The sequence below is a fragment of the Cavia porcellus genome, unplaced genomic scaffold, assembly GCF_034190915.1.
Source record: "Cavia porcellus strain 051 isolate PalLab524CR breed Dunkin Hartley unplaced genomic scaffold, mCavPor4.1 scaffold_10, whole genome shotgun sequence".
Lineage (NCBI taxonomy): Eukaryota > Metazoa > Chordata > Mammalia > Rodentia > Caviidae > Cavia > Cavia porcellus.
In genome coordinates this window covers 27826351-27850446 of record NW_026947493.1, presented here as the reverse complement: position 1 = coordinate 27850446, position 24096 = coordinate 27826351, and the positions used below count along the sequence as shown (strand labels likewise).

Genomic DNA, 24096 nt, shown 5'->3' with positions numbered 1-24096 from the left:
CTGGTTTTGAGACCCCTGTTGAATTCTTGGAGTCTAGCATAATGTCTCCACATAATAAGCACTCAGTATTCATGAGGTGAGTGAGTGGAGTGAGCTTGGTGAAATATCCATGTTCAATCAAGGCAGATGGGCCTCAGCTGTGAGGAGCTGACGAGATGATAAGTTCTGAAAGAATACTGAGGTTCTGCTTTTGCACCTAAATGAGGGTAGAGCTCTGAGACCTATTCGGCAGCTCAGAGTACCAGTTCTTGTGGAAGCCCTGAGTAGCATTATTTTCTTCTCTGAATCTGGGCTCTGTTGCTGCATGGTGGTATCTGCACACACTGTAGATCAATGTCAGAGAAGAGGCAGGGCAGATGCTTCTGAAATTCAATGAGATGCTTATGGCCTTGAAGGCAGCTGGTGATGAGTCAATAAAAGAGAATCCCAAAGGTCTTTCTCTACAACGTAATCAGAGTAGCCTTGATCATTCTCATTCTTACATTCCATTAGGAAACTTTACACAGAAGGCCAGGAAAATGCAAGGGTGACTCCTCTGCTAGGCCACCATCCCTTAGAAAACATCACCACAAACATAGCATAATGTTTGCAGTAGAAGAATCCTGGACAGAGGATTCTTGGGCTCATAGTTGAAAGGGAATTCAATGTAGATTCTGTAATGCAAGTGTATTAGGTATGAATAGGTCCTGGAAGAACTGAGGTGGCATCTAAGAACAGGAAACACGTGAGCTGAGGGTCTGATGGGTAGAGAAGAGCTTGCCAAATTGAGCTGGCTGACTTAGGGCCACTGGTATTTCTCCTTCCCATGGAAATCACCACAGGCAAATGTGAACCTGAAAAGGTCTGTAGATGTTCATAAAATACGTACCGCTCCCTTGGACTATGGTCCTTCTAGGGAGTGCAAGATGGGCCAAGGGAGATTAATTCATGGTTTGAGAGTGATCCCTAGGCCATGTGAAAGCCTGCCAAAGAGCAAAGGTTGTATGCCAAGAGCTTGAAGTAAAGTATACTGATCTCTTTCAGTTTTACTATAGTGCCAAACCTGAGGGAATCACAGGGCATTTAGGGGGACCAGAGAAGTGGTTTTGTTGATTTTACTGTCAATTGCTGGTGTTACAGTTAGTTGTCAGGGAGTAGGAGGTGAGAAATAGTGTTTATGAATTTTTTTCCTTCTAATCAGCTTTGAAAGACTATCTAAGCCAGCCCCTTTAATCACATCCTTCCTTGGGACTCACTTGGGCCTTCTGACTGCACAGTCTTGATATTTTAAAAGAAAACCCAGTGGTTATGACTACAGCATGATGGTGCAGAGTTAGCTCCCACCAAACTCCATGCAGCAGAATGCTGGAAAAATCCAAAGAACAATCACTCTTTCCAGAGTGTGGACAGCTTCTAATGGCATCATAAAACAAGGCTCATGGAATTGAGTCTGCAAAGGAAAACAAGAAAACAAGGCCATTTTTTCTTCTTCTTTGCCCTGAACACTTAAGCTTTGAAAAGAAATAGCATTCTGTCAACCCAGGCTGGGGTTCTTGGGCAGAGATTTCTGTAGTAGACCCATTACAAACACATTTCAAAGTCTGCCAGTTGTATCAAAATGAGAAAAATATAATCTTCTGTCTCTGCTGCTACCTTTCCAGACATAAAAATAAATTAGCATTGGCAAAAGAGTTATTTATTGATATTTTTATGAAAACATGACATATACATGGACAGAGTACTCCAAAGAAACTTTTTGCTTGCCTTTTATTTTTGTTTTGGGCTGATAAAATTTCTCACTGGGGATGGTCTCCTAAGGACACAGCATCATTTATGCTTGGTCACACTGGGGGATTTGTAGAACCTCTTGAAAAATAGCACTTGAAAGTTCAACAGTTCCTTTAGTAACTGATTTTTCACTGTTTGGGTCCTAAACAGAGAGGCTGAATGGGATATAAACAAGACCTCACCAGATTACCCTCCCTCAGGGCCTCCAGGGCAGTCGGGAGGAAGGATGCTCAGCTAGATGCCATGGTGCATGCTTGCAATCCTAGCTATTCAAGAGGCTGAAACAGGAAGACTGAAAGGTTGAGGAGAGTCTGGGAAGCATAGTGAAACCCTGTCTCAAAAATTTAAAGAAGGAAATATTTTTAAAAAGAGAAATGCAATAAAAGGACACTTTATATACACTGCAGCTCTTTGACAGAGCTACAGGGATTTCATACAGATATCCAACACTTCCTGGGTTGTGATCATGTGTCATGTGCTCTAACAATCAGTGATGAAGAAAGAGTTAGCTGGGTGGTAAAAGGGAGGCATGTCAGAAAGCCACCAGGTAGTCACCCTGTGTCACAAAAAGCTGAAGAATCATACAAAGAGCACCAAGATAGGGCCAAGGAAGCTCATCCAGGCATTTGGTGAAGCTGACTCAACTCTCATTCCCAGGTTTATTCTTATCAGGTTAACAATAAGAGGCAGGTGTTGTTACTCATCTGAATTTTGGTTTCCACATTTGAAATGGTGATTAGTGTGAGGTATAGGAGATAAACCAAACATGAATACTATACACACTGATTCTTCACACACAGGCACACACACAGACACACAGACACACACACACCATCACCATCACCACCACCAGCAGCAACAGAACACATTACTATCACAGTCATGCTGACTACAGTACAAATAATAATGCTAGCTGACACTTACCAAGTGCCAACTATGTCCTAGGCACTAGTCTAAGTACCTTACATGCTTGACCTCTTTTAATTTTCCAACAAACCACTGGGGATAGTACTTCAGTTTATCCTCACTGTTGGAGGAAAACAAAGCAGAAGAGAAGCAAGAGCAAGCTGAGATGAGTCTGAAACTCAGTAGCATGGCTCCAGAGCTACAATACGATGGGGCAGATCTCTCTGGCCCATGTGCAACAGAGCTGAGATGATATTTAGGGGCCTTTCAGCATGGGGCTTCCTGGGTGCATCACCTCATCTATAGCTCCTACTTGGTAGAGTGGTGGTGACAACCACATCTTCCATAGCAATGGCCACCTTTCCATTTTCCAGTCAACATGGGCAGCACGGGGTAATGTGTAGAAAGGGACAAAGAAGGGATGGGCATATCAGGCAAGATGAAGGAAACCTTGGCAACAATTCATCAAAGTCAGCATCACAGAAGTGAGAAGGCTCTTGGGTTTTAGGCACTTTCCTCAATTAGCTGCTTTACCTGATAGCTTTGACTTCTTCAGCTTTTTGCTTTTGTGGATTAGATGGATTCTCCTCCATCAAATGTGCTTCAGGGAAACTTCCTGGAATTTATCTTTCTCTTTGAACTCAGATTTCCCTGGTTTCTTAGTTGTTTTAAAAAGGCCAAAGTCAGGGAGATGTTCCATACAGGACTTTTGTTCAGATAACGAATTGAACTAATTTCCTACTTGTACATTTGGACACTTGTGCTCCTCTGTAACAGCAGATGCCAGGTCACGGTAGCTGGTTGTAAGCTGGAGACTAGCAAGCTTACTGGTATCTGGCATCTGGTTGGTGCCAATATGTACAGTGGAATTTTCCCAAGAGCGAAGTATTGGACATAACTTGTATTGGTGTTTGCAATACAGCCAGGGTATAAGAGGAAATTGTGCTCTGAGTAGGGCCCATGTAGAAATTTCTCATTACGTGATAGCTTGAAAAAGCTCTGACTTCCACTGTGGATTTCACAAAAGCTGTAATATTTATATTATGTAATTAACTCAAGAATTTTGGAATTTTACCCCAAAATGTGGCCAAAAGAACTGGCAAATATTACAGTATCACTAATGCCACAATCTGCCTATGTAAGCTGCCGTGTCAAATTCTGATCACATGACTGAAATGACTTAGACTTAATTCCCAGGTCAAATTTGGGGACGTTTTAATGTCAACATGAGAAGATTTGAGAAAATGTTTCAACAGGGATTTTAAAAGTATTAAAGTATTTTCCTACCAGATTTTTAAAATACGTATTCAGGTCTTTTCCTGGAACTTTTAAGGCAGCGTGACTGACGTTCATAGTGAAGTCTTTGCTGATGCTCTTCTGCAGCGAGCTGTCTCTGGCTAATAGTCTGTGGGGTGCTGGTATGATGAATGGGTGGGTGATAATGCAAGGTTGTGGAGACAGTGGACATTTTCCTGCCTTTCTATCTCCCAGGAGGGAGAAGAAACATAGGCTTTCAGTAGAAGTATCTGATGCTAAGAATGCTCTTGAAAAAAACCTAGGGGTCTTTATAATCTCCTGTACAGATTCCAGAAAAATCAAAGTCAAGAGAATTCTGAATAGCAGAAGTCAGTTCCACTTAGTGCTGCTCTCTTATTTGGGCTTCTAGATAAACTAAATGGCGTACACAGCGGATCTTAGTGGAGAGAGGAAGGCTGTTTCTTGGAGAGTTAGTAATCAAGGAGAGAGGACTGGTGAACAGTCTTGCTCTGGAGTAATTTCTTGTCTATCATTTGATTACTCTAAAGAAACAGCCTGAAACTTGGAATTGGAGGATTAGCTTCCTGTTTCTTAGCTGAATGAAACTGAGCACATCACTTTAACTCAGCAGAGGGCTAGTGACCTCCAAGTCCTCCACAGTAATGACCACTCCTCCCCTTCCTAGCCAATATGAGTAGGGTGGGGTGAAATGTGGAGAGTGAAGAGGAAGGGGTCAGTCTGCTTCAACTGGCTAAGTGGTGGACAATTTTGTGACCTCAAGGATCATGTATCACGGGCTTCAATGAGAACTGATGTGAAACTGTACAGTCAGTGCCTGGTATGTTTAATACAGGGCTGATCAGCGAGGAAAGAGGTAAAGATGGGGGATGGTAACACTGAGCAAAGGGCAGACTAGATTTTCAGATTGGCATGATGAGAAAAAGGAGGATCAGCATTTGGGAATTTCATAACGGTAGCATGCATTTTAGTAAAGGATGCAGGCTCTGCTCACGGAGTGACCTTACATAGTCCTCCAGCATCTCCTACTAGAACTTCCTTGTCTAAGAATGGTGATAAATAGTGCCTTTGTTAGAAGCTGTTTGAGGGTTAGACAGGTTATCAAACATAAGCTTCTTAGAAGAGAATACAGACATAATGAGGGCTGGTGACCACTGAGAGGCCACTCCAGCATTTCCCCATCAATATGGACGGCATGGGGGTGACCACATGCATGCATCAGGTACATCTGGGTATCCCTAAGTTTGTAACGGCACTCTACCCATTGCACTACCCTTAGGTATCACTTGGACTCATCTTCAGGATCCATGTGCCAAGGAGACCCTCACCTTTTTGGCACAGTGCACTGGTTGATTTCTAACCAAGTTAGGGCAATCAAGGTCCAATTCTTGGAATGATGAGATTGAAAGAGTAGAAAAGGGAAAGAAGAAAGATTTTAGATAGGGACTGATTGGCCCCCATTTGTGTAGATCAGAGGCATGTGGAGCTGTGGGGTAGCTACATTTGCCACGTGAAAAGCAGAGGAGGCTGGTTTGCTGAGGAAGAGTGGAGAACAAATGTGACATGGAGAGAAGGGAGGTGGACAGAAAGTCCTGTTTCCTGTCCTTTCCTGGACTTGGCTATCCTTTGCCCTCGGGCTTCACATTTTCTAAAATCATCCTCCCCTTTCTACCGTAAGTTACTTCCTGTTGATGCCTCTCACTTACAATCTCAAGTGCTTCCCGCCATCACCCACCTGTAAGGCAGGGAATGAATTATACATGAAGGGTGACATCTCTATCCAAGGATTTCTGGTTTACTATGCATAGGAGCTGACATCCAGCCATGGGGATGGAATGGCACATCTTCACTAAAATTCACTGTGATGCTGGAAACGGAAGATCAGGGCACGCTAAAGGAAGACAAGCAGTGGTGCCTGGCAGTGATGTCTCCCCATGGTATAGCCAATATCCATGATCTTGATATTTTAATTAACTTTTAATAGATGAGATATTCCTCAGTTTCCCCAGTACCAGCCTGATTTAGATACAGAGAGAGTTTGTTTTTCTTAGGATCCAATGAAATTGTGGGCAAAGCAGAGACACCACTAAGACCCAAAAATAATTGAGAAGAGGTGTGTAAACATCCTGAGGACTGCTTGGCATCTCAGTAGCTGCCCTGTCTCTGTTTCTCCTCCATGACAGCTTCATTCTTTCGGGGTTTCCCAGCTTTAGCACAGCTGCAGACATCTCCCTGTACCTGGAATGAAGTCTAGCAGGCTGCAGGATACAGGCTCTGGAAAGGCATTTCTCATTTTACCTTGCCACATGCATCTATTTAGGAACCACTCACTCATGCCAGGCAGTCTGGGGACTCTGACTGGTTCTCCAAGGTGAAGAACTAACTCTAAGAACAACTGGCGGTAACAAAGGAGCCAGTGTTAGAAAAGAGCACTGCAGAAGAGAATCAATTTTTAGAGAAATGCTGGCTGTGGTGGCGCACACCTTTAATCTCAGCACTCTGGGGGGCTGAAGCAGAAGGATCATAAGTTCAGGTCCAGCCTGGGTCCTTTATGGACTTAGACTCTGTCTCAAAATAAAAAAATACAAAAATGGGGTGGGGTGCTAGGGCTGTAGCTCAGCCAAAAGGGCCTTGGTTGAATCCCCAGTCGCACACAAACAATTTTTTTTCTAGAAAAGTAGGACATAAAAGTGAGATTACCTCATAGAAATTCATACCTTAAATGTTTGAGTACCTGCCATTCATTTTGAAAGTATTAGCCTTATGCTAAATAAAAACCAAGATTCACTTTAGTTGCTTATTTCATTATCCAAAAAGTAAGATTCTGAGTTGTCAATAACATTCTGCTTAGCATTAGAATAGTTAGGGTACAGGTAAGGGAAGGGAGGTCTTGGATCTGTTCAAAAGTGAATATTTTGGCTCATCATATACTAAGTACTCAACTGCCATCCTCTAAAAATGGAAACTAGCCTAACGTGAGTTTCATAAATTATCATGTTAAGCCTCAAAGTAAACAAAACAATTAAAATAAAGCCTGTCATGAACTTGTTTTTGAAGCATGTACATAATTTCATTTACAAGGGGTGAACACTTACTAGCTGACAGTGGACCAGTTGTTTAGAACACAAAAGAATGGACCAAGTGACATTTTCTAGACAGTCTACTAGTAGAAAATGCCAAGTTTAGAGGAATTCTAAATTTTAAAGCCTTACTGATGTTTATGCCATGTTAAGCAGGGTTTTAAAACATAAGAGCTTTTCTACTTTACCTTTAGCCAAATCTGTACCTGTATGCTACTTTTAGCCATGAGACTGACATGGCTATAAAGTTTAAAGGTGCCCAAAATCTAGACATGAAACATTTCAGCAAAATTGCCTGAGCAGAAATTGGGGAATTGCCCTTCCTCTTCTTGGTTTTCCTCCCATGAGGATAAGCTTCTATCTGTCCACATGTGGAGACTCCTCTAGGGGTGACTATCAAGGTCCCTCCTGCTCAGCCTTCCTGCCATTCCTGGAAGCTGCTCCCTCGTGCATACAGACCGTGGCTATAGGAAGAGCCCCAAGGAGCTGGTAGTGGGTACTAATTATGACAGAGAAGCATTTCATTAAAGTGTTATTTATTTTGGTGGCTGAGTTTCTGGGCTCCTTTTATATTCTACACCCAGGAAGGCACCTCTGTGTTCAGATACCCAAGCGGGCCCTGGCTCTGATGTTCAGAGAGACCTGGGTTGGTGTCTGGTCTGGCCCCTTTCTGATTGTCTGGCATGCTGAGTTGGCATTTCCCTATTTCTAAAGCAAAGAGGATAACAGAAATGTCTTTGGGGTGCTATTTTGAGAACTGACACAGATGACACATATAAAGCATTCGTCATGCCTAACACAGGATCAGGTCCCCATGAATACTATGACTGCAGGGAGTACTAATCACAGCACAGACGACAATGGCAGCAAATGGTAGACACCATGTGGCTTTCGTCATATAAGAAAGAATTCAAGCCCTGGGAGACTCACAGAAGAAAAATCAATGGTTTCCACTCAATAATCAAATCTGGAGGGCTGGGCATGTAGCTCAAAGGCACAGGACCTGCCTGGCAAGCACCTGAGTTTGATTCCCAGTACCAAATAAATAAATAAAGACTGCTGTAATGAAGGGGACGGGCAGTGCGTGTGAGTACCATGGGGGGAGACAGTCCTCCAGGCTCTCGGACTGGGGAGATGTGGTGGGAAAGCTGGGAGACAGGAGACTCAGACAGAAGTGTGTAGTCTGTTGATTAGGAGCCTTGAACATCAACCCAAAGAGGTCAGACTATGTTCTGGGGCCCTGGAAAGACGAGCAAAGGATTCAGGGTCTCGTTTTTAGGCGTTTGAGTATGAGTTTTAGAAAGGCAACTGTGTGCAGTATGAGCCAGTGTAGGGAAGCAAGATCAGAGGAAGCTGGGCCTTGGGTCAGCATAGGAGCAGGGCAGGAAAGCAGCCGAGAACCTCCAGCCACTGGGGTGCTGGGAGGCGGTAGTGGAAGCTGACAATGCCCAGGAGGCTCTGCCCAGAGTAACTGGATGCAGAGGAGCTGCGGTAAATGCAGGGATGTAGGGACTAAGTGTAGGTGGGTGGATGAGGAGCCTGAATTTGAACACATTCAGCCTGAAACTGTCTCAATCAGTGGTTAGTGGAAATAAGAGCCTGGAACTTGGGACCAAGGCAGGGGCCTGTGTTTGGATATTTGCAGGAGCTTGGGAGGTAAATACGAATGGTAATTATCTGTGTGACATCTTGAGCAGGAATCAGGGTGATGTCCTTACCTTCTTCCTGCCTGCTTAACTCTGACTTTTAAAGGCTCTAATAATCAGTGTTCCTCTTGCGTTGGACTTGGCCTGGTCCCCAGCAAACACTCCCAGCACTGCCTTACCCTGGCTATTTGGTCTGCCATTTGGAGACGTCCATCCAGCTCCCGTCTGATCTGGGCCGCCTGCTCATCTGGGTTGTCCAGCTGCACAAAAGCACAAAAGCACAAACATGGAGGCTTTCAGTTTGGATCACAAAAGTCAATAAACACATGGATTTTTGCTTTGTACTCCCTACTTTGGACCCATGGACATATTTACAGTAAGAGATGATTCCTGTAACTGACATATCCAGTTCGAGTGAAATTACAAGTTAAACTCTTCTAGGCAGAACATGATGCAAAGAGAGATGTCTACATACCCCGTGCAGGGGGCATCTATCACCTGCACTTGGATAAAGGGCTTTTACAGCAGGCGGACCAGACGTGATCAACATACACAGTAACTGTATAAACTGAAAAAATATTTATTATGTTGCCATTAATCACCCTCAAAATATTCCCCTAGCTTTGGACAACACACTTGTTTTTTTTTTGTTTTTTTTTTTTTTTTGCCACTTCCTGAAGCAGTTCTGGAAGTCCACTTTCATGAGTGTCCACACCAGATGTGATTTTAAAAAAATACTACAAATGCTGCTGCTGCTGCTGAAAACACAGGCTTGCAAAATCATTGCCTTCTCTGACAGCTCATTCATTGTAGCTGACACTTGAGACTTCTAGATCACTCTCCAAGTCCAAGCAACTAAGAGAGGTGAATGCTTTGAACCAGTTCAGCACATTGAGGCAGCCGAAACAGCACACCTGGAGAAGCTCCTGAAAGAAGATTTCTAGTCCTGCTTCAGGAAAGGAGAAGAATGTGTTCTAGATGTGGGGAGTGGGGGGCATTCTGAGGGGATTTAATGGCAATGGGTCTTTTATTGTAATACTTTTTTTTTTTTTGGTCTTTTTCCTTTTGATCGGTACCAGGGATCGAACTCACGACTGCCTGCTTGCAAGGCAGGCGCTTATGCCGCTGAGCTAAATCCCCAGCCCCATTGTAATACATTTTTACATTTAAACATTTGCTGGATATTTTGACCACACTGTGTATAAGAAGAGAGGCAGCAACGGAAGTGTGTGACATGAGAAGTGACCAGTGCCAATGCATGATTCACACACCCCTTGAATGGGTGCTGTCCCACTCCTGGCCTAGGGGAGAACCACCAGTCATGGCTTTGCTTCTCAGTGAGTCCTGTGCAAGCAGCCTGCCAGCTGGTGGCTTCCAGTCAATTGGAGCAGGCATCTGAGATCAACTCTTTCCTCCTCTTCCCTGTTGAGGAGGATGATTTGGACATAGAGAGCAGAACTCCTACACGTAACTAAACCTGGTTTCAGTTTTTTCACTGGCCTACTGAGAGGTTTGGTCACATAACCTGAAAGCTTTCCTACAAATCCATGAAAGAGCTTAGTAAACATCTCTGGAAAACACCATATAATTAAAACTTTGGGCCCTGGGTGCCATAATTCTTTGATGTAATGAATCTTATCCTCCATTGCAGGGTGAAGACAGGAAATATGTAAACAAATGAGCACTGATGTGTTCTAATAAAATTTTATTTACAGCAGGTGGCAGGTCATCCATACCCATTCCTGTTCTATCAGTTGACGTTTTCTCTTTGTTTCCAAGCAGGCCTAGCATTATCTTTCAAATGTAATTGAATCTGCTTTTTCCAGTAAAATATTGTTTATTTTATTCACAGAAAATTTTAATGATATTCTTTATTCTTCTTTTTAGTGCATATTACTTCACAACAGAAAGTTACTTAAGAAATACTGCATATGAGACTTCTCAAGTCTTCTAAAAGCCATTTTTTTTTTTGAACTCCATACTTCTCATGTACGCTATCAAATGGTGGAGGAAATAGGTTATTTCTAATATGGTGTAAACAATAACACTGAAAGATTTGTGTCTGGACTTTTGAACCCTCATGATTAAGCTTCTTTGGTTTATTTTACAAAACCCATAAAAACCCCATCAACTCCTTGCTGTGCATTTTATTCCATTTGATTCCAGAGTCAGTGTTCCTTTATTTTCTTCTTTTGAAGTTTTGGAGACAGGAACAGCCTCTCAGACTGCAAAACCTGATTGTGATGCGTGGCTGTGTGTGGCAGGAGCCATGTCCTGATGGTAGCTCTGCTGCACAAGGGACCCTTAGGTGTTCCAGAGGAAAGGCTCCTGGAGGCAGCTGAGCACACACAAGGTCATACTGCACAAAGTTGCTGAGAAGCCCTGTGGAAAGGGACCGGACCGGGTAGATTTTGACTATTTTAAGCTGGAATTTAGTTTTTTTTTTTTTTTTTTACTTTTTTGCATGTTGCTCATAGAGAGAAAACAGCTGGAAATCCTATTCTGAATGTAAAGTGAATGTGTGTGGGTTGCATTTCTAATGTGAGCCACCAGGGGGCGATAAAGCTTCAGATGACAGGGTGCCAGGAGGGACAGGAGTCCTCCAAGGTGTGGATGTAGGGGTCTTAGAAGGACAGCGCAGCCCAGGCGATGGCGTCAGAGGCTCCCTTGTGTTGATACATTTCCTAGCTTCTCAGGGTTTTCCTCTTCCTCTGGAGCTGAGTCCCTTGGTTCTGTTGGACTTTAATTAGTGAAAATGACCAGAAGACGGGCATATCTGTTTAAGGGCTGATGACCTGCAGAGGAAACACAACTGAAGCTCCTTAAAATAGCCTGGCAGGACAGTGCAGGCCATCCTCTTCCACCAAGAGCTCGACGGTCCTTTGCATGAAATCCAAAAATACTGAGAGTCAAGTAATTACCTCTTCAAGTGCTGGGCAGGGAAAGCCAGAGAATAAGCTTGCAGGGAAATGAGTCTTTGCTTTGCTAGGCTTCTGCACTGTGAAAGGAGAAACTGGCTGGAGACCAAGCCACAGGCAAAGCCTCCTCACAGACAGCTTCTTTGGGCTCAAAGCACACATGCACAAGGACTCCTTACTTCATCAGACAAGTCATCCTCCTGTCAGCGGGTCAAGCAGGGGCCAAGTGGACATTTTGACTCGTTGGTGGAGCACAGGCAGCTATCTCCTTGGGCTTTTCTCCTAACGTGGTGAAAAGCTGAGCCCAGCACAACACAAATGCAGCCAGGAAGAGCCCGAGCCCTGAGTTCAAGGCACCCAAGGTTTGGTTTCCTGTTTCCTGTGATTTCATTTTTGTCCCTGAGAGATAGTGAAAGGGCAAAATGAAAGGATGTACTCAATATGCAAGGGAAGCCAGGTGAACTTTGATCCAAACCTTGGCTTTGCAATTTCCTTTCTGAAAGAGATTGAATGAACAATAGAACCTCTCTATGAAAATTTCCTTCATCTATAAAGTGGGGTAAGATATTCATCCCAGCATGTTATGAGCAAGTCAGGCTATATATGTCCAGAGTATCTAGCATGGTGTTGACACACAGTAGGTCCTACAGGTCAGCAAATACTTTCTGGAGTTATGCCTATTTTATTTTATTTTATACTGTTGTGCTTTGATCAAACCTAGGGCCTTAAACATGCTAGGAAAGAATTCTACCACTGAGCTACCCCTTTGATCTCCAGAGAGTTAACCCTGTTGTGAAGTGGGCCTTCTTTACATCCCTTCCTTTTGTAATTTGTGAAAGAAATCATATTGGGGTAGGGAGCCCTGGAGTCCTGGAATGGATGTTAGGAGCTTGGTCCTAGATTTTCCTTTAGTTGCATGACCTCAGCCCAAAGTGATGGATGACCTTTCTGTCCCCATTCCCTTCATCTGAGAAAAGCTGTACATGACTATGTTCTAGAATCCTCTGAAAAGCCTGGACAAGCATTTCTCACAGGTGTATTGTCGGGTACCTTGGTCCTGCAGCCCCTCCAAATTAGCTATGTGTGTGGCTTTCTACAGTTAGATATAGTATCCAAAGTAACTTTTCCTCCCTCATCATTCCCTTCAGGTCCCCAGATGCAGAAGCAAGAAATCCTACACTAATGCAGGTGACTCTACATCTACTAAACTTATCTGACCATATGTGCGCTACATTTGGGCCCCTAGAAACACACCTTGGGATGTCTCTACATAGACAATTCTCCTGAATGTTTCACTTTTCTTATGTCTGTGGACAGAACTTTTGGAAGAGGGCAGAGAGAACAAACAATTTTATTGTATAAATAGGCCTACATTTGTTTTTAGAGGACCTACTTAGGGATGCCCCATCTGAGCTCTAAAGTGATGCAGAAGTCATGAGCCTGGGTTTCGGGCTTCATTGTTGCCCTCAGAGCTCCAGAGGGCTGGCCTTGACAATATGCTGGGAGACATCCTCAGGCAACTGGTTTTCCCAGGGCCCCTGAGTTCCTTGTGCTCCAAATCTGGGCCCACCCACAGCCAGCCTTTCTACTTCCTGTGAAGATGCAGTCTCCAGCCAAGCAAAGAGCGATCTGATTCAAATATGCAGAAAAAGACAGACTACTTTATGTATTATTTGAATAATTGTTCTGCTTTCTGGAAAAATCTAAGGTACTTAGCCCTCAGAGCAAATGAGCCAACTTTAGCTTTGAGGCTAAAATGAAAATGACCCAGAACTGTGGCTGGAAGAAACTTCGGTCACTGTATAGGAACCTCGGCCCGGTGTATGATCCCTGCTGCACTCTGGGGCCACTCAGTGAGCTCTGCTGAGGTCTTTGGAAGAGGTAGCTCCCTCCCAGCACTTCTTACATGTGGCCCTGCATACCAGGGTCACTCTTCCTTGTCCCACTGTAGACTGGCAACCTCTTTCTCCTCAATCAGTGGATTTCCTTTGCCAGCACTCTCCTAGTGTGATGTTATAGTGCTTAGGACAGGTGTAATTTGACACACATTGGTGTGATGATTCCCTCTTCACCTAGGATGCTGCCCACTCCCTGAAAGCAGTGGTGACAGTGACCTCACCTCTTCAGCCCCTACACATCGTACATCCAGAAATATCAGAAATGTCAACAAGGGCTCTGAGTAACCTGGCAGATGAATACAATGACTGCTTGACCAACTACAGGACTGAGCTAATTAACTGTGGGAGAGTGACCTGCCCACAGCCACACAATAACCAGGGAGAGAGCTGCAAGCAGATTTCCAGTCTGCTGGTTTCTAGTTTGCTTTATCTCCCCACTCAGTGGCTGTGTGCCAGCCATGCACCATTCTTTGCAGAAATACAGCAGCTCTGCTGGCTCATAAGCGGCCACGTTGCTACAAACACATCCTTAATTCTGGGTCGAGCTGGATGTAGAGGCACCGTTCAGCAGCTGCACCATCCGCGTTGCTGCCTTGGGTTCAGGTCACTGTTTCCTCTCTCCTTCTGTCTGCCTTCCTGAGAGGCTACCACTGCAGCAGGGATGGAGTGCTCCCTATAAAGTTCTCTTTCCAGCTGGCACAGCCCTCTTCCCTCCACAGCCCTGGATGTTTTATTCTCCTTCAGAGACAAACTGCTCCAGTGATTGCTGCCTTCCTGGTACACTGCAGTCTGGAAAGTTACAGCCAGGACACATCAGCGGCTCCTTACCAGGAGATGTGATCTCCAAGCTCCTGTCTCAAGCATGTCAGAGGCTTGGACTGCAGCTATATTATAGCACTTAGGGCCTGGACACTGCCTCCAAATCCTTTTCTCCTGTATCCTGTTTCCTTTTAACATTGAGAAAGTGGTCAGAAGATAACCCCTTCTACTGTCCAGGTTCACAGCCTTGCCTTTCCATGTTAAAGCTAAGTAACCTGGGGCAAGAGACTGAATCTCTAGAGCCTTAGTCTTCAGTTGTTTTTGACTCCCTTAACTCTGAAATGGAAATAGTGACAACGTGTCCCTCACAGGACTGATCAGAAATGAAATGAGACAGGCTGTGTATGATGCTCAACAGGGTGCTGGACATGGGGACACAGGAGGCAGCTCTGGGGCAACCAACAGTCCCAGGCATCCCATAGTTTACACAAGTTTTCCCTTACACAAATTTCAACAACCCTTAAAGTGGCAAATCAGAGTTCTGCCTTTTAGATAAGAACCAAGCTTTACAAGGTTAAGTACTTTGCTTGTAGTTGTAGGAATAATTAGCTCACCACAGAGGAGGCATTCTCTAGAGAAATGAGCATATATTTAGAATCAGAAATCTTGAGATCTAACACACCTCCGCTTCCTCCTCACTGTGTAGCCAGGGCCAGGGCACTAGACCTCTCTAAGCACACACGTCTGCAGCTCAGAGAGCTGCTGAAATCATGGTAATGATAAAGGTTTCCACATTGTGGGGGTTCTACACAGTGTAGGTACATATAACACCATCATCGATGGAGTCTACAGCTTTGCCTCTATCTGGCTTATCTGTAGAGATGACATGGAAGTAGGTATCTCATGCACATTCAATTATATCTTGTTTTTATAAATCCTCAGGAGACACCTCCTCATTTGCAAGAGATTTGAAATAAGATCATTTGTATCTCTCTTTGCCATGCCTTACTTCCTCTCCAAGAGAAGACCTTGAGCAGGTCAGAGTTCTGTTCTGAAGGATGTACTTCTCCGTGATTGGGAAATACAAGGTTTAGCTCCTGGCTTCTGCCAACCAATGAGAACATGGCCTGCATTTGAGTCACTGATGTTAGATCTGCTGACTTCTGGCAATGCAGTAAATCCTATATAACAGAAGAGCTTCCAATGTGATGATTCTCTGAGCAAGCAACAAAGACACAGGCCAGCATCCAAGCTGTCAGTGTGTCCTGTGTTCTAGGTACCCTTTCTTCATCTTAGCAGCTGTGGGGACTGTGATCAGGCACTCAGGAGCTGGACACACATCTGGTCTCAAACTCACAGCTCTGTGACACGAAACAATATCCTGAGCTCTCATGCAAATGCATCCTCATTTGCAAAGCGTAGCAGTCCTGATAGTGATATTGAGGGCAACAGAGGCTTATTATGAGAATGAAAGACAAGGTGCTCGCAAAGCACTTAGTGATGCCTTGAGTATGATAAAGATTTGCAGGTTATGGCTGTAATTTAAGCACTATTGAGGCCAGACACCAGGGGTTTAATCCCACGTGGAGGACCCAGTTGCTTCTTTTTTAGGTGGATCATCTCAATGGGCTTCACAGCTCGGCTGTGATACAGCCAATTCACCTGCCCTATGGTGGAAACACAAGGCACTGAAATCATTTAGAGACTGGGTGTCATTTTGGGGGGAGAATGGGTACAGCAGCTGAAGCCCAGGGTAGAGAGGGAGCTGGTAGCTTTGCGAAGAGAAGGTGCAAGGGATTAGGCTGGGTCTATTCATAGCTGTGCAACTACCTCCTAAGTCTCTCTTGAATTGACCTATTTAACAGCTTCCTTTGGCTGGGACCCACCATCTCCCTCCTGGACTACTGATGCCACCTACATCCTCTTGCTTCCTTCAGGCAGCAGTTCTTTACCCTGGCTGCACATTCCAATCCCCTGAGAGAAACAAAAGGCCAATCTGATGTCCAGGCTGTACCTGGACCAATGAAATTAAGTATTTTCCAATGGGCCCAGGCATCATTTTGTTGTTGCTGTTGTTGTTTGTTTGTTTTGTTTTAAACTCTCTGAGTGATTCCAGTGTGCATCAAAGACTAGTGAACTTTACCATCAGTCCAGTGGTTCTCACACATCACAGCACAGAGTCAACCAGAGAACCTGTTAAAGGACCAGGCTCTAGGCCTCATTCCTGGAGTTTTGATTTAGTAGGTCTGGGTGTGCTCTACTCTGGGGAGCAAGGATTTAACCCCTACTTTGCTCTCTCTTTTTTTTTTTTTTGGAACCTGCACTTCTCATGTTGCCCTCCTGCTCTTTAGTAACTTTCCATTCTGCTCACGAGTAGGCATCTGAGATCCTTAGCAAAGCTTAGCAAGTTGTCACCATCTGACTGTGGCACAGCTTTCCAGCCTCCTTCCCCCCACTCCATTTTGCTCTCTAGGATCAGGCCCTTCTGTCCTTCCTGTAGATGCTCAAACACAGCAGACAGCACCCTTGCGTGGACCCTGGCCAATGATGCACAAGCTCCTGTCTCCCTCATCTTAGTCTGGCTATCACGGAACCATCAGACCGAGATCCAGCCTGTGTTAGGAGCCTTTGGTGATAGCCAAGATCATGTTATGTAGGCTCACCTAAACTCTGTATGTCTCAATTCCTTCGTATGGAAATTGGGAATACTAATACCAGACTTACTATCTTTTATTTTATTTTATTTATTTTTTATTTTTTTTATCGGTACTGGGGATCGAACTCATGACCGCCTGCTTGCAAGGCAGGTACTTATGCCGCTGAGCTAAATCCCCAGCCCTTATCTTTTAAAAAGTTATGAAACTCTTGTTTTTTTTCCAGGTATTAATCCATAAGCTATGAAAGCAGAGTGAACTCAGAAATTGATAACTTGCAGCATCTAGAAAAAAAATCAAGAAGGGTTATTTTTCCCAATCTGTCAAGTACTATACAAGCGTTAAGCGATTGTCATTGTTAGTACTTTTTTTTTTTTTTTATCATTTTTTTGTGTGCAGGGGCTTTAACTCAGGGCATGATGTATGCTAAATACATGTTCCACCATTGTGCTAGCCCAGTAGTCCAGTCCAGTCATGGCTCTTTTTTTAAATGGTGCTAGGATTAAACCCAGGGCCTTATGTACAGTAGGCAAGTGCTTTACCCCTTTGCTACACTCCCAGCCCTGAATGTAGTTTTGACTAATTTCTGAAAATCTATCCATAGAAGATTTAATGGAAAATGGTCACTTGTCCAAAATAAGCAAGAGGTGATTTTATTCTCTAGGAGATTTTGACATGAATATTATGGGAAATAAAATATCTTTCTGGGCTGTCAGATAATTTTACTTTTTAGATAGCACAATCATGGTGAAAAACTATTTACAAATGGCAGAAATACATAATATGCTCAACATGAAGTCCAGAAAAATCCAATAGTGTCTAAAATGTCTCTAATAAAATTGAAAGCTCTTTGCTAACTGTACCCACTCTTTATTATAAGGGGAAACGAATTTCATTTTCAAATAATGACAACCATGCAACATTTACTCATAGGTTAAAATGAAGTTGAGCTTTCTAGCTTCTACAGTTGTGATTTCTGTGATTGTGTTCGTGCAAGCAAGTGTGCATGTGTGTAAGAGATATCTCAAGTAGTGGCAAACATTCAAATCTATAAATCACGCAGATGCCCATGTCAGTTAAACCTGAAGCAAAGAGTATAATTTTATTTGTGCATGAGAATTGTCACATGCACTGCTGTTTCTGCTGTGTCAAACTTTCATTTTCTGTTCCACACCAATCATTACACAAGTGCCTTGTGGAAACTGGGTCTCATCATAATTTTGCCCACATGTTATTATCTCACCTTGCCCTCCCCAAGAGTGTGTCTATTGTGGTCCCCATTGTTCAAAGCCAAAATGTTTATAAAGTATGGCTTCCACCTTAATGAAGATCTTTCAAAGAAACAGTCAGGCCCAGGTAATTAGACCCACAACCAAATAAACATATATTTTTATTAGTTATATATAAGTATCTCATTAAAACAAAGAGGTAACATTAAACAACAGAGGCCACAAATTTCCCTAAAGATTGTAGAAAAATGTTAAAAACTCCCAAATTATTACCAGCATTTATTAAATGTTTCCTGCTTACAATATACTATATTGTGTGTTGTACAATTTTCTCCAACACATGTGATAGTTCTTAATTGTTACAATGTATGAACGTTGAATTCTCATCATATTGAACAAATTGAAAAAAGATTTTGTATTTTTAATGAAATTGAGGTCCACAATCCCATGTCAATCATAAGAAGGGATAATCATGTATTATACCAGAAACTTAAGTAAATAATGAGAAAGCACATCAAAAAGAGGAAATAAATTAGTGAAGAGAGATTAATTTATTTCACTGGGATTTAACTCAACATCTTAGTGGTTTGACACTCTGTGTTTATTTCTGTTGTCTTTGACCTGTACTTTGCTGAACATGGGGTCTTTTTCCCACTTAGCCACTTGTACAGGAAAAGATGGGAGCAACTCAGTTTGTGCCTTCACCATTTTACTGTGGCTGTCAGGCTCAGTGCCACAGAGGAGCACAGAACTTGAGAGATCATGCACATGAGAGAACATGAGAGATATTTGCTATGGAACTAAACCCAAGGTCCCAATCTCACTGCAAAAGAAGCTAGAAAATAGAAGATAACACATAATATATTTCAGTAGCATTCCTCTTTCATGAAAAAAAAGCAAACTATAAATTCTGGTTAAATTGCCTTAAAATATTGAGAATCTGGGAGTTGCTGGATTCTCTGTTTTACTTGGCCTGTGTAGACAATTCCATATCAATTCAAACTAATTCAAGTAAATGCAGTGTAATATAATTAAATTTACACTGAGAATGGCAAACACGATCTTGACTTAGAGGACACAAATAGATGAAAGGAGAACTTTCTCCTGAGGGAAACCTGCAAGTAAGCAGTATTTTAAACAATATAAATTAAAACAATATTGACTGAAATATAAATACTGGCACTGGGGAAGTTTAAACCAAGATGGCCCTAGGGTCTCACCATCTAATTTCTCCCCAATTACCAGCAATTTCCCAGACTGAGAAACACTTGAGGGGTGGACCACAACAACATAAATGACTTTCATCTGTTGGAATTGTATTTGTAATCCAGACAACAGACACATTCTTTGCCAAGCTTGTTTTGGGATTAGATAGTTCATTTGCTGATGTAGACCTTTCTTATTTGCAAAGGCTCTAACTGTTTTAGCTAAGGGAATGCTTTTTAGGTTTCTTAGAGAAATTGCTTTGTAACAATTGTAGCAAATTCCACCCCACGCCTTGTAAATTACTAGAAAATCTCCAGAGGAACCAAAATTTATCCAAGATCTGCAATTAACCACCTTAAAAAAGGAACTTACCTTTACAAGGAAACTACCAGAGGAATCACGTTTTCAGAGAGCAATACCAAATGCATACATCGGGTCAATACCAATGCTTTTATGTAACATTACGAGACCCAGAATTGATCTGTAAAAAGATGCCTTTTGGCAAGATCTCTGTTGTAATCTTCTTTAGGAAATTAGAAAAATATATTTCTGAGGAATGGTTTTAACAAGACGTGAAATCCAAATGATTTTCAGGTTAATAGCTCAGTTAGTGCTTGATACAAAATAAGAGCTCAATGAACATTTGTGGAGTGAGTGCCTAATAAATATTTTATCTTTCATGTAACAAGTACATCTCAATATTCTAACCTGAGCTATGCATTTTCATAAAGTGAAAAATTATCCTCTAGCTTTTCATCGATCAACACATAATGGTCAACATTTTCAAATCTGTTGATTAAGAGATGGCGGAGTCAGCTATCTGTTCATTTTATTCAGTAAAACTAGGAGAATGTTCTGAAAGTATCAGGTGTGAAAGAAAACCAGATATGTAAGTAGATATGAAAAGTCTTCAAAAGGTTGAAAGACATGTACAGAGATTATTATTACTGTTGATGCTATTTTACTTCCTTTTAAATCCTGCAGATATTTAAATCCTGCTGACATTTCCACAAAAATACGCGTACTCCTGTAATTTCTGATTGTGAAATTCTGCCACAGAGATATCAGTTCACGATGCCACAAGGCCCCTGCTGGTTTCAGACAGTGCTTAATGGATTCTGTCTCCACGGCCTGGCATGTGCAGTTGAGTTGGAAAATGGTTGATTAAAAAATCGAGAGTCAGCATAAGCAGCCAGCCTGCACAGAACAAGATAATGCCCTGGGTGATGGCCTGTAGCTTTGATGTAGGAGGGCTGGAAGGGATCTTACACTCCTGATGGGAAAACAGACATGCACCCAAAGAAAAGAAAATTCTGAAAAATTTATAAGCTTTCCTACCATTAATAATTAACCTCTAAGTCAATAAGCACTGATAATCTACCGTGGCCCACACTGCAGAACATCCAGGGATTGGAGCTACCTCCTTCTGCACCCCCGCCCCGGAGTGATTAATTTCATGGGAGCCTTCTGTTTTTTTATCAGAAAAGGACGGCTGCTGAAATTCAGGAGACAGCCTTTAACAGAAGCCGGTTTAGTAGCTGTTGTAATTTATAAAACGAAAGTATCGAGTCCCTCCCTAATTATGTGTTAGCAGTTCCTCCTCTTCTGACACAAATGCTACCCGGACTGAGTTTTTCTGACAAAATGCAATGATTTTCAGAGATCAGTAATTCTTACCCACGTAAGGGGAGAGAAGCAGTTTTCACCCCAGGGAATATTTGGTAATGTCTGGAGACATGTTAGACATGTCTGAGGGGAGGAATGCTCCCGGCATTGGTGGGTAAAGACCAGGGATGCTGTTCAACATGCCTGAGTGCAGAGGACAGTGCCCTCCCATAAGGAATCACGCAAGCCCAAATGTCAGTGGTGCTGAGGTCCAAAGCCCCACTGCACGCTGATCTCAGGATACCAAGATGCTTGCCCTGATGACATTCCATTACCGGGCCAAAAGGAGTAGCTAAACTGACATGAAGGATTAGCTTCCTAATGCTAATCCTCTAGCCGCTAAACCCTTTCCAGTTTAGCAGCAGTGCTGAGATCTGAAGTAACCCGAGGAAGGAAGGAGATATGAATGGGACTTTTGACAGTTCATACTGTGGTTAAGACGTCTGTTTGAGAAGGTGCCAGGTTTGCAAGAATAATCCTGACAGGCATCTTCAGACCTTGCTTTGGCATTCATTAAACCAAGGTGCATAAGACACAGGGCTCAGCTACTGGGATGCTGCGGGGTGAGCTGCAGGGAGCGTTCTGAGGGCATCCCTCTCCCTGGGCTATATGCATCTTCCTGCTGTGAGCTGTGTGTTCCAGGAAAAAGCAAGGTGCCTTGGCTGCAAACATTCACTCTTCTCAAACATCCTGCCCATGTATCAGTGTATACACACACACACACACACACACACACACACACACACACACACACACTCACAGCCAGGTCTGACCTGTGAGTGGCTCAGAGGAAAAGGTAATGCAAATACACAACAGCCTCTTCTGGATTTGTGAGCCTGAAACGTCACCTGAAAGCAAGTTAGGACAAAAATGTAAACAGCTGAGGGGTTGGGGATTGTAGAAACAGCAGTGCAGAGCTAGATGTCTAGAGAACCCATTGTACTAACCCTTTGTTGAACTCATTGTAAGATAAAAGTGGAAAAGCCAGTTTTTATAAAAAAGCAAAATATATTTCCTTCCTTATTAGATTTCATTTTCAGTTAACTTTTTAAGTTTATCAGTGTCTCTGTTTCATAAGGGAGAAAAATGTATGCTCATTTCTAACATCTGAGTTCCTGAGGATTCTTTCACTGGAGTGAAATCTCTCTAATCTTGTTGGGAAGAAAAACCCTGTAATGAACTCCTTCCACACAGCGACGTTTCAAGCCAGCTTTTTACGTTCAACATCTCAGTGTTGTTTTAATTTGCATTTTTCTAATTCAGAGACGTTGAAGATTTCGTCATGTGTTTATTGGCTGTTTGTATTTCTTCTTCTGGGAAGTTTCTATTCATTTCAGTGGTCTGGTTTTTGATTGGTCTTTGGTCTGGTTTTTGGTTGGTCTTTTATTTTTGGGGGGGGTGTCTAATTTTTTCAGTTCTCTATGTATTCTGGATATTAGTTATCTGTCCAAGGAACAGATGGCAAGTTTTCCCCCATCATGTAGGATATCTCTTCATTCTGTTGGTTGTTTTCTTTGCTGAAAATATCAGAATCTTCTTGCTTTGACATGATCACATTTATTGATTCATGATGCTGTTTCAGGTACAGTTGCGATTCTGTTCAGAGAGTTCTTGCCTGTGTGTATTTATATACAATGGAGTACTACAATGCCACAAAAATGATAAATCTGATCTATTTATAGGAAAATCAATGACACCATAATGCTAAGTGAAATAAATTGGACATGCAAGGTTAAATACTGTATGTTTTCTTCTAAGCGAGGAATCCAAGTTGCAAATAAAGAGCAAAATAACAGGAAATGGGGAGATAGATAGTTTGCAAATGGGAAGAGGACAAAGAGTTGGAGAGAGGAGGAGAGAAAGAGAAGGAGAGTGCATATACCACCTCCTCATGAAGAATGTGATTATGTAGTTCAAACATATCCCAATAAAAATAAAAATTAAAAAATGTTTTAGGTGCTAGTGTATGCACATCCTTACATGTGATTTTACATGAACAAAGGTGCAAAGGAGAAACAGTAGTGGAGCAAAGTGACTTCTACAACACGGTGCCTTCCCACCGGTCAGGCATTGGAGGCAGAAGGTCTACTGGGTCATTCACACCTGCCAGGGCTCATTGAGAAATGTCCAGCTGGTCTTGCTACCCCAGGCATCATTCCATGGATCATCTTCACTGGTAGGAGCAGAAAACTGAGACAGAAGGGGAGAGGGAGAGAGAGAGAGAGAGAGAGAGAGAGAGAGAGAGAGAGAGAGAGAGACAGACAGAGAGACAGACAGAGAGACAGACACAGACAGAGAGAGAGACAGAGACAGACAGAGACAGACAGAGAGAGAGACAGAGAGAGACAGAGAGAGAGACAGACAGAGAGAGAGAGAGGGAGAGAGAGACAGAGAGAGACAGACACAGAGAGAGACAGAGATAGAGAGAGAGAGAGGGAGAGAGAGAGAGAGACAGAGAGACAAAGACAGACAGAGAGACAGAGACAGACAGAGACAGACAGAGGGAGAGAGACAGAGACAGACAGAGACAGACAGAGGGAGAGAGACAGAGACAGACAGAGAGAGAGACAGAGAGAGAGAGAGGGAGAGAGAGAGACAGACAGAGAGAGAGACAGAGACAGAGAGAGAGATAGAGACAGAGAGACAGAGAGAGAGAGAGGAGAGAGAGAGAGAGGGAGAGGGAGAGAGAGACAGAGAGACAGAGACAGACAGAGAGAGAGGGAGAGAGAGAGAGGGAGAGAGAGAGAGAGAAGAAAGTTTGACAAGCATCGGGGTTCCTGCAGCATTAGCCCAGGAACAGACTGCTGGGGGGTCCTTCCCTGTGGTGCTTCCTATTCTTTCCCTCCAAGAAAATAATTTCTAGAAATAGGAATGCTTGACAGAGAGAAATCACCTCATCTTTTTCAGGGAGTTTTTTCAGGGAGTCTGCTCTGGTTGACCTGCTGGTTGACCTGCCCTCTAGGTCTAGTTGAGGAGATCTACGACACTAAAGAAGTATAGACAGAAAGCAAGTGGGGACCCCAGGCACTATCTGCTGCCATCTGGTCTGTCAAAGCTGGGTGGGTTTCTGAGGGAAAAATTTCCACTGTGCTA

The 24096-nt window shown here is 43.0% G+C and overlaps 1 protein-coding gene across 18 annotated transcripts in view; it reads right to left on the bottom strand.

The window, feature by feature from the left end:
• Cadps (calcium dependent secretion activator) overlaps positions 1-24096 on the bottom strand; it is a 453294-nt gene that overhangs the window by 235856 nt on the left and 193342 nt on the right. For all 18 annotated transcript variants that reach the window (XM_063257158.1, XM_063257159.1, XM_063257152.1 and 15 more), the window contains exon 4: positions 8854-8934. In XM_063257158.1, the coding sequence (XP_063113228.1) occupies positions 8854-8934 (81 nt within the window). The remainder of the gene's footprint in view (positions 1-8853; positions 8935-24096) is intronic.